This window comes from Onychostoma macrolepis, chromosome 24 (genome assembly GCF_012432095.1).
Source record: "Onychostoma macrolepis isolate SWU-2019 chromosome 24, ASM1243209v1, whole genome shotgun sequence".
Lineage (NCBI taxonomy): Eukaryota > Metazoa > Chordata > Actinopteri > Cypriniformes > Cyprinidae > Onychostoma > Onychostoma macrolepis.
Genome location: NC_081178.1, coordinates 13,159,193 through 13,175,207, shown reverse-complemented (window position 1 = coordinate 13,175,207; position 16,015 = coordinate 13,159,193). Strand labels below are relative to the sequence as shown.

Below are 16,015 nucleotides of genomic sequence, written 5' to 3'. Positions count from 1 at the left end.
CATATGCTTGTCAGTGGCTGAAGGTCTGTGAGTGTGCTTATTGGCAAGGCCGTCCTTGATCTGGTGGGGAGATAATGACCTTCCTCACAGCCCTGGGCAAGAGGGAGTGCTGTAATGGCTGCCTGGAGGCGGTTGTCAGACAGCCATCCCTGTCATGCAGCAATAATGGGGCAAATAGCAGCCGAGTAGCTCATCGGAGTCGCTTCCGGAAGCCTCTGACTCCGCTGTGGATTAAGAAGTGCATTGATCTCTACAGTTGTTGAGGTTGAAGAAAAGGCTAAGAAAGGCAAAGAGGGTGGTTCAGAAAGACTTGCCTGCTGTTTGTTGTTACTGTATAACTGCCTTAAAGGGACACATCAATTATAATGTTTTATCAGCTTCTTGTCATTCCAAATCTGTATGACTTTATATTCCTACTATATGGGAAACAAAAACGATATTTTGAAGTCTTATGAACTTCATATGTTAATAAAATGAATGGTGCCAGCAATGTTGTTTTGGACCCCACTCACTTTCATTATTTGGACAAAACAATTTTAAAAAATATCTACTTTTGTGGCCCACAGAAGAAAGAAAGTCATACAGGTTTAGAATAAAATGAGGGTGAGTAAAATAAAGATGACTTAAACAATTTAAAATAAGACAAAACAGGCAAAACAACTGGAGCCGAGAATGCTGCACTGGTCTCTTCATGTAATCAACAGTGCTCTTTGGATATTTGGAGGTAAATATCAAACTGAGAAGATGAAATACTCCAAGGCACTTGTGTAGTAAAAATAAGACAAAATTTTGGAAATGACGACAGAATTTTCATTTTGGGGTGAACTATCCCTTTATTAACAGATGCTCCTATAGCGTTATTTAATTAATCAGTTTTCCGAATGGGTTGCAAATGCATTTTTAAGTAGTGTTCACATAAGCAGCTCTTCTCCGGACAGCTTTACTTTGCTCAGAAGAATCAAAGAACGTTTTATCCACATAGATCATATACCATAAACCCCATATTAAATTCTGTTCCTTTGGCTTTGGCTTCTATAGTTAAATGCAGATGTTTCATATCTGTCTTCTCAGCTGTTTCAGATAGTGATCTCTTTTGTATTTGCAAGTGTGACTTGACCAGAAGTCACATTCTGATTATAGTTGAAAGTGCCGAGTCAGCTGCACGACATTAGCTGAATGTAAAGAGCCTCACATGTCACATGAAAGCACTCGTGTATAAAGGACCATAGGCAGAGAGACCCATGGACCCGAACCAAGATCTCCCCTGCAGACTCTCATCATTGTTCCCTTCCTCCACTTCTTCTCACTTTGATGCTCAGTGCCCCTCGAGGCCCCATGCTGTGCACACTTCCTTATTAAGCGCCAGCCAATAGCGGTGCTGGGTGCTCTTTTCAATGGCAACAGAGTGGTACTCTATGGTGGCAACCTGTCTGCTTTGACAGGAGGTAACATTGTTAGAAAACCGCAAAGTTGGAGAACTAGGGCAGCTGGAGAGGCCTTCAGGCGATCTCACGAGCGAGGCGTCACTGGAAACTTTCCTCAGGTTCTCACTCGCAGAATTGGTTTGGGTTGGAAGTGATTTCGTTGAGGTTTTGTTTATTGTTAGGATGAGAATTAGAGTTACGGTTTGCACTCGTAAGGGAACATATTCCACAAAAGTATATTTATGTGACCCCTCTCATTAAAAGAACCCGGAGGGGTTTGTCTGAAACTCAAACAAGGCTTGACATGTTAGTATGTTCATGTGTGGAGAGACTGGGCCTCAAAACCAGACTGAAAATATGGCTTAAATGTCCCCATGTGTAAGAATAAGCGTCTAAATTTTCTTCGCCATTCTCCTAACGGAGTTAAAACTGTTGACACAGCTGTATATGCGTGTTTTGATGTTATCCATATTTTGAGGACCTCGAACTTCCTCGAGTTGTTGTCCGGAAGCCAAGCACAAACAGGTTGTGATTTTGTTTGGCCCTGGTCATCCTCACACATTCAACACTCTGACACGCTGTGCTGTGTTTTAGGTTTTGGGAAGTGGCAGTTGGATGAAAGCATGCACAGCATAACAAAAGCAAGTTGAAAGTGTAATAGAAAAATGCACAACATAATGGAAATAAACCATAACACAAGGGAAATGAGCCACAGACATACTAATTTAAACCAATGGAAATAATCCACAAACAACAGGAATAAGACAATAAATAACACAACAAATTAAACAAAAACTAAATAAGAGACCACTGCATTTTAGATACAAAATAGTTTAGACATTGTTTTATATTGTTTTATATATTGTGACTTTGAGGAAGTTATATTGTATGACAGATATCTCCCACTATAATGTTCATCTTTGTTGTAATATTCAGCTCATGTAGTGTCTTCAGCATATCTAGTCAATAAAAAGAAAAATATTTTCCATTTTATAAAGGTTCCATACATATTTACACAATATTGTGCAATATACACACATTTTATTTATTTACACACATTTTATTTATTTTTTATATTTTATTTTAATTTATTTTATATACCATAAACTTACGGTAAACATTCTACAGTGTAAGCTATATGTGATGTAGCATACAGTAGTTGAGGAAAACACCTTGGACAGATGGCCGTTTTATTTTATTTTATTTTTCCATAAATTCTTACCATATACTGTACATTCTGTGTGACATACAGTAGTTGAGAAAACACCTTGGACAGACATTTTATTTTATTTTATTTTTCCATCCATTCTTCAATCCATACACTTATGGTGTACATGCTACAGTGTATATGTGACATAGTTGAGGAAAACACCTTGGACAGATGGCCATTTTATTTAAATATATTGCTTTATTTTGTTTTATTTTTTTAATTATTCCATATGTTGTGCCTTATTGTGTTTTAAACTGCTAGTATGTATTGTGTTATCCAACCCTGGTTCACTGTGAAAGAGTCGTAGAGTTATGTGTCTTTCCCTCTGTTTCTGTGAGTCATGAACATGTGTTTCTGGAGGTGTAGATTCTTACTCTTTTATTGCACATAGATTGCAGTGTGATTAAAGTATGATTAATCTTTCTCTGGTTCTCCTTGTCTCTCTCTTTCTCTCTGTATTTCCCACAGTTTGCTCTCCTCTATTACACATCCCACAGGGTCTGAAGGGAAGCCCACTGAGAGCTACATTTCAGCTGAGAGTGAGAGCGAGAAAAGTGAACGCAATGGGAAGAAAGTGTGTTTTAATGTGACCGGAGACGAGCAGGAGGACTCGGGTCACGACACCATCAGCAACAGGGACTCCTATAGGTAATGTGTCTTACAGTAACTAGTAAGTACTTTTACAGTTATATGTAGTGTCTTCTCTAAAACATCATGTCTGCCAGATTTCACCCAACATTGTGTTCAGTGTGTTTATGCATCAGTTATGCCTTTTAATACACATTATAATGCATTGAATGAATGAATGAATGAATGAGGCATTTATATAGCACTTTATTGTGTATTGCAATACACCCAAAGCGCTTTACAATCATGTGGGGGGTCTCTCCTCAACCACCACCAGTGTGCAGCATCCACCTGGACGATGCGACAGCAGCCACAGTACAACGGCACCAGTGCGCTCACCACACACTAGGTACAGGTGGAGAGGAGAGAGATAGAGCCAATCAAGTGGATGGGGATTATTAGGAGGCCATGATTGACAAGGGCCAGTGGAGGGAATTTGGCCAGGACACCGGGGATACACCCCTACTCTTTACGATGAGTGTCATGGGATTTTTAATGACCACAGAGAGTCAGGACCTCGGTTTAACGTCTCATCCGAAAGTACAACTGCATTGTACAAAAGCAGTTCATAACACAAAACAAGTATGTGTTATATAAACAGACATCAACATAAACAGTCTGTTACAGTTAGTTTCCTCTTTCTGGTCAAGAAATGTCATGACAAAAGTTTAATAAAAATTGCAGTTAAATGTATATTTACATTATATATTTATTATTATTATTTATTTTCTTTTTTTTTCTTTTTTTATTTTATATATATATTTATTTATTTATTTATTTTGTTTTGTTTTGTTTTGTTTTGTTTTGCTTTGCTTTGCTTTGCTTTGTTTTGCTTTGCTTTGATTTGTTTTTGTTTTGTTTTGTTTTGTTTTGTTTTGTTTTGTTTTGCTTTGCTTTGCTTTGCTTTGCTTTGCTTTGCTTTGCTTTGCTTTGCTTTGTTTTTTGTTTTGCTTCACTTTGCTTTGCTTTGTTTTTTCCCCCCGGCTTTATTTGCACCAGAACTCACAAAGGAATAAGTTCAGAAGATTTTTCTTAATTTATTTTTTTTATCTTATATTATAATTTTGATTGAAAAATTTGCTGTGATCTTAAGAGATTGCTTCAGCACCATTGTGATCCTGTCATGTATTAATTTTCATATTATTTGTTCATAACACTTTCATCTGATTTCTTCCAGTGATTGTAACAGTAACAGGAACTCTATAGCGTCGTTCACCAGCATCTGTAGCAGTCACTGCAGCTCTTATGTGCACAGCGACGAGATGGACTCAGGTAATGTAACCAGACATCATCCTGCACACGTCTGACACCACAACATCATTGTTAGTTCACCTCCCTGATAAATCCTCCATGACTGTAATCAAATTTGGCAAGTGCTTGGATATGCCTTTCAGATTGATTCTTATCTCATTGCACTGCACATCAAGCACGCATTTTCCACTTAGTCAAACAGAACCCGCCAAAATACAGAGTCTGCCAAACTGATGGCCATTTGATGCTAACTACTGAACAGATGGAGAAAGAGAAGGACAGGAAAGACAGAGAGAGAAGGATAGAATTGTTTGCATTGTTATGGCAGTACCTCACTAATGAAACAAATGTGTTAAGGGCTCTGTGTTGAATGATGATATCCTCTAACGATTACCACTTCACCCTCTCCACACACACACACACACACACACACACACACACGCAATCAATCACATACAGGTGACGAGATGCCAACCAGTGTATGGATATCTCATGACAAGCAGAAAAAGCTACACGGCTTCCTGGAGCATCTGTTCAGTCAGGTGTGTATTTGCTGTCAGGATCAAAAAACTTTTTACATCCACATGCATGTAATCTACTTTTTGTTTCAGTATTTTGAAACAAAATTGGTACATAACGAATAGAATGGACCATTTCAGTCACGATATTTTAAATATCTTATCCATATTTGTGTATATAAATATAAATAATAATAATAATGGTAACACTTTACTTAAAGCCTTTATGTATAATGCATTATAATAGTAGTTTTAATGCATCAGTTATGCCTTTTAATACACATTATAATGCATTGTACAATCTCATGAATAATTGTAACCACAGTTAATACATTATAACACTTATCAATTCATTGTTACACTATGCATTTTAAATTCGGTTATAATTATTTATGACAAGATTTAATGTATTACAATTATTATTCATTATACCCTTTATTAACCCTTTATAATGCATTATACATAAAGGCTTTTAAGTAAAGGGTTACCAATAATGGTGGTAATAATAATAATAGTTGAATTTTTATATGTACTAATATACTTATTTCTACATATACTTTTCAAGTTAGTATAAATGAACATTAGTTGATCTATTGATTTATTTATACATTTACATTAATTTATACATTACCTCGCAATAAAATTTTGTTCATTGTTAGTTTTTCATATCTAGTTCCTTAATAATTGATAATAAATAATAAAGATTTGTTAAGGTTCATGAATTCAAAATAATTTGTTTGTTAATTATTAATGAACTGAATCTTCTTGTAAAGTGTTTTTTTTTTTTTAATGGTCTGGCAGTGAGACATGATTAAAGTGCAAGTTTTACATTTAATCCATCAAAACAGTGTCATAAAAATGCCATGTATTAAATAAAAATGATAAAAACATTGTTTAAAATAGTTTAACATATATAACAAGTCACTTAATGTCATGTCAACGAATAATTATTTAATAATATTCCATGTTTTAATTAATGAGAAATTAAACTATTAAATATATAATACATATTAAAATTAAACTATAAAATATAAATATAAAATAAACATGAACAAATTAGTCATTTGTTATTTAAATATTTTAAATAAAAAATAGCAGTTTTCTGAAATAATGCACAAGTGGTTTAGCTTCCGTTTTATCCCATCTGCTCTCAAGAAGACTTAGCTTCACCTTTGACTTCTTTGACACCTAAAAACAGACTGAAGTCTCTCACATAATGCACCACGGCCATGGTCATTTACCCCCAGAGATCAATCCGTTTTCTCTCCACCCTTTTAACGAGGATGTCTCAATCACCAGTGAAATGGAGAATGTGCAGCTCGGCTGCTGTTTGGTTTATAGCACGCAGGTTTCCGGGAGCACAACACTTCCAGTTCACATGCAGCACAAATGTTTTCCGGCTGATGCGGTGGGAGTTCAAGGGGCTTTTGTTTGTGCAGACTGCCTCCTTGGGCACTTTAGGTTTACAAGCACCAAAGAGATTGAGTTTTGAAACACAGAAATACTCTGTCCACATTTTCTTAGTCGGCTAATTAAAGACTCATTTCCTGTGATGTCTTTGTGCTGATCTCATTTTCAGGTGGAGTCCATCACCAGTTTGTTGAAAGGGGCAACTGTGACACGAGCCTTTGAACAGACCAAGTGTTTCACTCCGGGACGAGGACTTCAAGGTATCGAGAGATTCTCATGTTAACGGAGTAAATTGTGTTGGCACAGGCTTATTCATACAGACAATATTCATTAAAGTGACTTTCATGGCTCAGTGCACTTTTTGTTATGGGTTGCATAACTTAAGTTGGACTTAAATTGTGTGCTGAAACTCAGAAACTATAAATGTTTATGAGATTATGATCTCCAGGGATCTCCGACAATGGATTTTTTCAAACTTTTTCTGGCACAGCCCCTCTGAAATGTCTCAGACAGAAAAGGAGTGACATAAATCTGGGCCTGTATTTCATGTGTAAAGGGTTGTTGGCAAAAGGAAGTGTGGCTAAAGGTGGGGGTTTCCTCTGAGCAGTGTGGAGGTTTCTGTGATTGACTGCTCAAACCTCAGATTTGTCCTTTACTACAAATCATCTTAGTCAAATCTGTAAAATTCATTTTATTTGGGACAGATAAAGAACACCAGACTACTAGAGATAGTCTAGGGTGCTTCCTCTATCAGATCTGAGGACACTAGGACATTGGACTCGTAGAGATTGTCTGGGTCACTTCCTCTCTCTCATTCTAGATTTTGTGACGGTTTTGCGCCCTTGAAAAGGACACTACTCGACACAAAAAAAACTTTAATTGCTCTCATACATCCAAAGCTTATCAGAAAGAAATATATCTTATATAAAATGTATTTAATTTTTTACTTTATAAATTTTTATTTTCATATTGGACTACAAAACCAGTCATAAGTCGCATGGGTATATTTGTAGCAATAGCCACACTGTATGGGTCAAAATTATTGATTTTTCTTTTATGGCAAAAATCATTAGGATATTACATACTGTAAAGATCATGTTCCATGAAGATATTTTGTAAATTTCCTACCGTAATATCTAAAAACTTAATTTGGACAAATTTAAAGGCGATTTTCTTAGTATTTAGATTTTTTGGCACCCCCAGTTTCCAGATTTTCAAATAATTGTATATTGGCCAAATATAGTTCTATACTAACAAACCATACATCCATGGGAAAGCTTATTTATTCAGCTTTCAGATTATGTATAAATAAAAAAATGACCCTTATGACTGGTTTTGTGGTCCAGTCACATATTATTCTTATTTTTATTCTTATAATTTTATTGTTTTATTTAATTTGATTGTTTGTCATATTCTTTTTATTGTATTTTATATTCTATATATTTTTGTATTTAATATTTTATATTTAGTTGTAAATTGTATTGTTTTTATATTTTATTTTATTTTTATTTAATTGTTTATTTTATTTTTATTTTTATGTATTATTTAATTTTATTATTTTAATACATATTTTATATTTTACCATATTTTATTGCTTCTTTCATTGTTTTATTGTTTATTTTATATTATCATTTATTTTTATTTCATATCGTTTATTTTATATTATTTTATTTCATATTTATTTTTTATTTCATTGTTTTATTTAATTTTTATTTTATTGTTGTTCATATTTTCTATTTTATTATATATTTTTATGTTTTTGTCTATTTATTTTGTATTTTATTTGTTATTGTTTGTTTAATTTTATTGCTTTTGTATTCATTTTATTTTATTGTTTTATTTCATTTTATATTTTTATATTTTATTGTTTTTGTATTTTATTTTATTGTTTTATTTTATTTTATTTTATTGTTTTATTTCATTTTATATTTTATTGTTTTATTTCATATTTATTTTATTTTATTGCAAATTGTATTGTTTTATTTAATTTAATTTGATTGTTTATCATATTCTTTTTATTGTATTTTATATTCTATAGACTTTTGTATTTTATATTTTATTTCATTTTATTGATTTTGATTTTGATTTATTAACACTGAGTTCTTTCTTCAAGTGCATTCTTCCATAAGTAGGACATAGTGATGCTTACTTTCAAGTGAATTTCATCCATAAAAGCTGGTATGATTTAATCTCTTTAAACATTAAAATGTTTCATTTAAGGAGCCTGAAGCTGAATGATAGATAATCAGCTCCAAGTATGAAGCTCTCAGTGTGTTGACAGTAGAAACAAACTTTAATGCAATCTGCAGTAACTCTTGAGTACCTGGTTTATGTGATAATAAAGTTCAATCCCAAAGGCACAGTTTCACACAGGATGTGGCTCAAGGTCATTTGGTAGATTAATAAACACAGTAGGCATTGTTCTAGTGATATTTGAAAGCAAGGAACTCTTTGCCTGGGAAATAAATCTTAGATGAAGTGATGAGTCAGCGAATTTCTGCTCTATCTGTGTGTGTGGTCTGAATCTAGTTTTATACCTCCACAAAATGTTGCTGCTTTGCTGTTGTAAGGAGATGAGCAGATTAGTATGGAGTCCTCATGGTTTTAACAGTTGATTATAATTTTTGTGCCTGTGCATGTGATTTGTTTATTTAAGCTATCACACGCATGCAGGTGAGAAAATGGGATTTGAGAATTAGAAACTTCTTATTAGAGCTAGTGAAAAAAAATGATTAAAATACTAAAAAGACCCCTTTAAAACCATTATTGCTTGCACAAATCTTATCAGAAAAAAATATCTCTCATATAAACATCTCATACAATTTATTTTATTTTATTAAATTTTATTGGATATTTAATATTTTATCATATTATATATTTTTATTGTAGATTTTGTTGTTTTATTTTTTATTTCATATTTATTTATTTAATTTTTATTTTATTTTATTGTTTATTTATTTTATTTTATTGTTTTTCATATTTTTAAAAAGTAATTAAAATGTATTATTCTGCTTGTGAATCAAATTGACTGACATTTTTAAAAATGATGTTGTTGTTTAATTTAATAGTTTATGTTTTAAAATATATTTTGGTGCTTTTAACACATACAGGGATAAATAAATAAATGAGACTAACATAACAGAGAACTTTTGAATATGCAAATATAGAAATATTTGCAATATGTAAATATTTGAAACCTTGATGTTTAAATGTAAATATGTGGATACAAATATACTGTATTTTAATAATAATAATAATAATAATAAGTGTAATTATGTAAATATTATGTAAATAAACTAATATTAAATAAACAATATATTATTATTATTATTATTATTATTATTACAATGACAACTGTTTGTCTCAGTAGTGGATCTGCTCTTACTCTGTGTGTGGTAGATTCCTGAAAATGTTTTACATCGCTACAGAGAGCTCAAAGGAAATTATTATATAATCACTGAGACGAATCATCTCACCCACCCTCCTTTTCCCTGAACGGAGCAGGAAGCGGATAGGTGTGTGTGAGAATTGGCATATGTGTGTCACTGCGCCATACCTCTTTATCATCGCCATGGTAACAAGCGTTGACACCTTTTATGGCCAGAGTCATCTATTATAAGGGCATTGGAGCTATATATCATATCTTTTTACAACACTGGTCCCTACTGATCCCACTCCACAGGGTCTGGTGTGCTGCATAAATGTGTATTCTTCAGTTCGGTGTAGTTGTCTGTTTGATCCTGCACGTTTGACTCCAATGATCCTGTGATTGTTTTTGCACAGAGTTTCATCAGGACATGGAGCCAAAGCTCAACTGCACCAAGAAACTGCGGCTTCACGTCAAGCAGGATCCGTGGAACCTGCCCAGCAGCGTTCAGGCTCTCACACACACCATCGCCAAGTTTGTGGAAGGTCAGTGGTTTCAAAACCGACACACACCACATACGTGCGATCTTGGCCAAAAACAACCACTCCAACAGCTCTCGATAGGGCTGGATGCTGCAATTATTCAAGCACACACTGCTAAATGTGAGTTTATGGAGGGCAGAGAGTATTTGGCTTTAACTCCCTCAGGTCAGTTGTCAGCAAGGGCTGAAAAAGCATTCTCCTGCATTTTAACTTCCTTGCGCTGCTGTATGTGTGTGTGTGTGTGTGTGTGTGCGTGTGTAAATGCCAAACCTGACGAATTAGCAGCAAAAACAATTGAACAAAAAGCAGAACATTATTAGTCCACTCTGATGTGTTTACAAGACTATAACACAAGGAAATGAAATATTCTATTTATTAATAATAATAATTGAAATTCTTACCAGCATTGGGTAAAACGGCTATTTTATTTTATTTTTTTATTTTATTTTATTGCAAAGGATATTAAGATGTATAATATTCAGCATCATATTCATGATAGAGTTGTGCCACTTCTGTCTGTAGTATTTGCAAAAATCTGCATCTCATTCACTTCACTATATACTGCATGAAAGGAAATATTTAGTTCATTAATAATAATATTCCGAATTTTTGTATCCTTGGACAAAGATTTTATTTTATTTTATTTTATTTTATTTTATTTTATTTAATTTTATTTTATTTTATTTAATTTAATTTAATTTAATTTAATTTAATTTTATTTAATTTAATTTAATTTAATTTAATTTAATTTAATTTAATTTAATTTTATTTTATTTTATTTTATTTTATTTAATTTAATTTAATTTTATTTTATTTTATTTTATTTTATTTTAGTTTAGTTTAGTTTATTTTAGGATGTTAAGATGTATAATATTCAGCATCATATTAACTATGTAGTTGCACCACTTCTGTCTGTAATATTTCAGTGCAAAAACCTGCATCTTATTCACTTCATTATATACCGCAGAAAAGGAAATATTTAGGTTATTAATAATAATAATCTGAATTTTTTCAGATTAGGAGTGCATTTTCAGATTTTTTGACAGAATTTTTGATGAGCTTATTTCATGAATGACATTGCTTTTTATATTCCCTCAGAGGTGAAAACGCGCCTATTGTTGGTCCTGCTGCAATACACAGGTGAGTGTCGATTAAACCAAATTCACTTGCACATATTATTCAAATACTATAAATATACATGACAAATAAGTAACACATCATTTACGGTCTTTTCACCACACTTATTCAGACTCGTTCATTATGCGTTATAATCTGTCACACCAAACAGTAGGCAGTCTTTTGAGGTCACCCTGAATAAATTACACTCAGTTGAGAATTCCTCCACACAGCATTTCTCTCACACCTGCAACAGCGGCCCAGCATCCTTCGAGAAAAATTACCCACATGAGCAGAACCCTCAGAGACTTCTGTAATTCCCTTAAGGAACTATAATTTAATAAAAAGACACCGTTTCTCAAGGTTATGACTAGAAAATGCTGCTAAATTAAATACATTTGGCTGAGGAAAAAGAATAGTGTTTTGTTATCTAATGTGTTTTCAGTTCATTGGGAAGTACGAGTGTGTCTTTAGATCATTTGATGGTTCTGATTTTAGTCTTTAAACTCTAGACATAATGTGGAGACTGAAGAAGTTTTATTAAGAGGGCATACTATTGTCCATAGTTCACCTATAAATGGCCATCACTTACTCTTCCTAATGTCATTCAAAACAGCGAAATAAGCGAATGTCTTAGTTTTGCCCCTGTTATGCTAATTTAACTCTCTTCTCTCCCTCAGACTCAGAGATTCAGTTAAGGAGAGATATGGTGTTCAGTCAGAGTCTGGTGGCAGCGGTTTGTTCTTTCTCAGAGCAGTTGTTGGCTGTGCTAAATCAAGCTCTCAGCGCTGAGAGTGAAAGTCAGGAAGCCAGTCGCCGCTGGCTGGAGCAGATCTCCTCCGCTGGTCTTCTGTTGCATTTCCAATCCCTGCTCTCCCCCAACTTGGTGAGTACCTGCCACGGTCAGTGGGCTTGAAACAAGCCTTACCAGCCTTTCTAGTCTGACATCCTCCTTTGGGTCGGATATATTTAGACCGAGGGTCATGTATGGCACTCGAATGTTTGTCAAAATCCTGCTCTATGTGGCCAGCATCCCACAGCTTAGTAGGATTTATCACATCCTTTTTAGTTAGAACATAATGGTGTTCTGTGTCTGTGATGCGTAGCCTGTAAAGTTGTAGTTGTTAAAGCAGTAAGCCATGAGAGGCCAAGTGTTATAGGTATTTTTTTCAGGCTGAAGGGTGTTGTTAGGCATGACATGAAGCGTAGCATGTAAAAAAATAAATAAATAAAATAAATAAATATATATATATATATAAACTATAGAAGGTTGGCCAATAATACATAAGACATAATTAATAAATAATAATGTAAGAAAATTAATAAAATATATTAATAAGAAGAATTAGGAATTCAGAATTAAATCAGTTGTTTTAAATTGTTTTTTGTTTTTTAAGCTTTTTTTTCCAGATTTTTGTTTTGTTTGAAAACTTTTTTGTTTTATTGTTTGCTTTTTGTTTTTGTTTTAAAACAGTTTTTTTGTTTTATTGTTACTGTAGCTTTTTGTTTTGTTTTAGAACAGTTTTTTGTTTTGTTAGCTTTTTGTTGTTTTAAAATAGTTTTTTGTTTTATCGTTTGCTGTTTGTTTTGTTTTAAGAGATTTTTTTCATCTCTGCATTTTATTTTGCATTTATAAAAACAATATATTTATTGTTTTTTTTTTATTTTATTTAGTTTTTAACAGGATGATGCATCATGGCTGTGGTGATGATTTCTTATAATACCTGTGAGTCTTAGTACAGAGAATAGCTGCTACTTAACATCTGACCTAAAGTCCATTATTCTGTGCCTTTAATGAGCAAGATAACTCTTCATTTAACAGAAAACAGTGTGAAGAGACCGACAGCATCCCTGAGCTACTTTCTTACTTTGTTTGTCCTCCTCCCTGCAGATTACATCTGCTTTTTTTGTTTACTGCAACCGGCCGCAAGGTCAGATCCACGTCTGTGGATTGTGACTCTGTGGAGTTTTCTGTCATATTGAATTGATGACTGTAGCCATGTGTGTTTTCCCACACACCAGCAATTTACACAATCTGCAGGCATCCCGACAGACCGAAGGATAATGCAGGATTATCATGTCTTGTAAAGTGTTTCTGTGCCTGGCTTCAGTTTGAGATCAGATTTCACCTGGTTGTGATTTACGCCGGAGGATTACATTTCTTTATTTGCATGCCTGGGGTTGTTCTTTATGTGAAAGATTTATTTGCACTCAAATTCACTTTATGACAGAGGCAATATACGAATGTTTCTCAGCCAAAGGATATAAGAGACTATTATTACTCTCGCTGTTCATATTTAAAGGAATAGTTCACCCCAAAAATGAAAATATGCTGAAAATGTACTCATCCTCAGGCCATCCAAGATGAGGAAGAGTTTGTGCCTTCATTGGAACATTTTGGAGAAATTCAGCATTGAATCACTTGCTCACCAATGGATCCTCTGCAGTGAATGGGTGCCGTCAGTATGAGAGTCCAAACAGATGATAAAACCATCACAATAATCCAGAAGTAATCCACACAACTCCACGAGTCCATCAATTCATATCTTGTGAAGCAAAAAGCTGCATGTTTGTAGAAGACATTTTTGACTTCAAACCATTGCTTCCAGCCTTCTTCTATCCATACTGTTCTCAACTGAAAAAAATTGCTCATCTGAACCAGGAGAGAAATATGCACAAATCAAGCGAAAACAGTCCAAAGCAATTCCAAACAGATATATCTGTGGATGGGAAATGGACTTTTCCACTGGAGAATTATGGATTTATTATGCCTGTATTATGGATTATGGACTAGAAGCGATGGTTTAAAGTTAAATACCTTAATGATGGATTTATTTCTCAGAAACAGCTTTTTACTTCATAAGACATTAATTGATGGGCCAGAGTCATGTGGATTACTTGTGGATTATTGTGATGTTTTTATCAGCAGTTTGAACTCTCATTCTGACGGCACCCATTCAAACAACAGGATCTATTGGTGAGCATTCTCAATTTTTTTTATTTAGAGAATATAAAGAGATAAAGGATGCTTTGAAGTACGTCATGTTTAAATCCAGTATGTAGTCAGAGCAAAGCAGTCAGGCCGAGTTGGCGTAGAAACGAAACCCACATGTAATATGAAGATTCCCAGCGTTTGAGACTTTAGTCTTATCTCCACAGCACTGATGCTCTTCCCCCTCCACCCCCGAACACACTCAGGGGAGGGAGAGCAGGCGGCAGCGAGCAACCCGATGGTAATTTCTTGACATGATAACGCTTGGCAGCTTTGTAGGCCCCCAGATGAAAGGATTGTAGCATCTGGCACATGGGGATGTTGAGAGAGTCGGCCCACATATCAGGCAGAGGTGTCGTTTTCAGATGCGTGAGGAGTGGTCCCACGATTCTCACACCAGACTTGTTCAGATTTGTATGTGGATGGTCTCATCCACAGCCACGGGCGTACTGTGTGTACGCAGGCAGAAGATGAACTAAAATGAATAGAGTGGAGGATGAAGAAAATATGAATTTTCTGTTTCTTTTTCTCAGTGTGTCTGCAACAGGAAGTCATCGTTGTAATTTGTATCTATACCTAAGCACACCACAAACTCCCAGCCATTTAAAAAAAAATATATTTCACTCATACTATCAGACCTTCAACACAGCTTTTTCATTAAACATGTGGTTTAGTAATGGTTTTGTACTTTTGTTACAGTATGTCATTTTTTTTTCTTTAGACGGATGAGCAGGCCATGCTAGAAGACACACAAGTTGCTCTCATAGACCTGGAGAAGGTCACCTTCTATTTCCGGCAGTTTGAAGGAGAGCCTCTTGTTGCTAGTAAGTTCTCTTTGAAGAAGCACTTCCTGTTTTATCAGGAAATAATAAAATTTTAGAATAATTCTAAAACTAATTTTACTTGTAATGTTTCCAGTGTCCCCAAAAGGTATTTAGACACTCAAGCCAAAAAGTATTTATGTTTTCACATATATCACAACAAAATATCAGTCACGATATAAGTGGCATTTATATTAAATCAATATAGCATAAACACATTTTTCTGGCAAAACGTTTACAAAAAATTGGAGCTATATATCAGTAGTTTTTTTATAGTTTTTTTAAAATTATTTGTAAATCATAAAATTGTGTGTTTTTCTATTAAAACTATATTTTATTATATATTGTATTTTTCAGATCTGTACACTTAATGGTTGCTTGCTATTAGTGGAACATGCCCATATTAATGTTATCCAAAAGTATTCATGAAATAAGTTTTTTTTTTAAATATATTTTTAATGTAATTTATGTAAATAACCACACACAGAGCATTCAGATCCCCTTCACTTTTTTTCAATTTTGTCATGTTGCAGCTTGATTGACAATTGTTTAAATTAATTTCTCATTAATCTACACTCCGTACCTCATAATGATAAAGTAAACACTGAATTTTAGAAGTGTCTGTAAACTTAAAAAAAAAAAAAAAAAACACATTTACATAAGTATTCAGACCCTTTACTCAGTACTTAGTTGAAGCACCTTTGGCAGCAATTACAGCCTCGAGTCTTTGGGTATGA

General features: G+C 33.9%; 1 protein-coding gene across 2 annotated transcripts in view; it reads left to right on the top strand.

Moving 5' to 3' along the window:
* The window catches only part of prex2 (phosphatidylinositol-3,4,5-trisphosphate-dependent Rac exchange factor 2), a 152,908-nt gene that overhangs the window by 96,984 nt on the left and 39,909 nt on the right, over positions 1 to 16,015 (top strand). For both annotated transcript variants that reach the window (XM_058765209.1, XM_058765208.1), the window contains exons 26-33: positions 3,103 to 3,282; positions 4,439 to 4,533; positions 4,972 to 5,054; positions 6,610 to 6,700; positions 10,224 to 10,352; positions 11,448 to 11,489; positions 12,146 to 12,351; positions 15,179 to 15,281. In XM_058765209.1, coding sequence (XP_058621192.1) covers positions 3,103 to 3,282; positions 4,439 to 4,533; positions 4,972 to 5,054; positions 6,610 to 6,700; positions 10,224 to 10,352; positions 11,448 to 11,489; positions 12,146 to 12,351; positions 15,179 to 15,281 — 929 coding nt within the window. The remainder of the gene's footprint in view (positions 1 to 3,102; positions 3,283 to 4,438; positions 4,534 to 4,971; positions 5,055 to 6,609; positions 6,701 to 10,223; positions 10,353 to 11,447; positions 11,490 to 12,145; positions 12,352 to 15,178; positions 15,282 to 16,015) is intronic.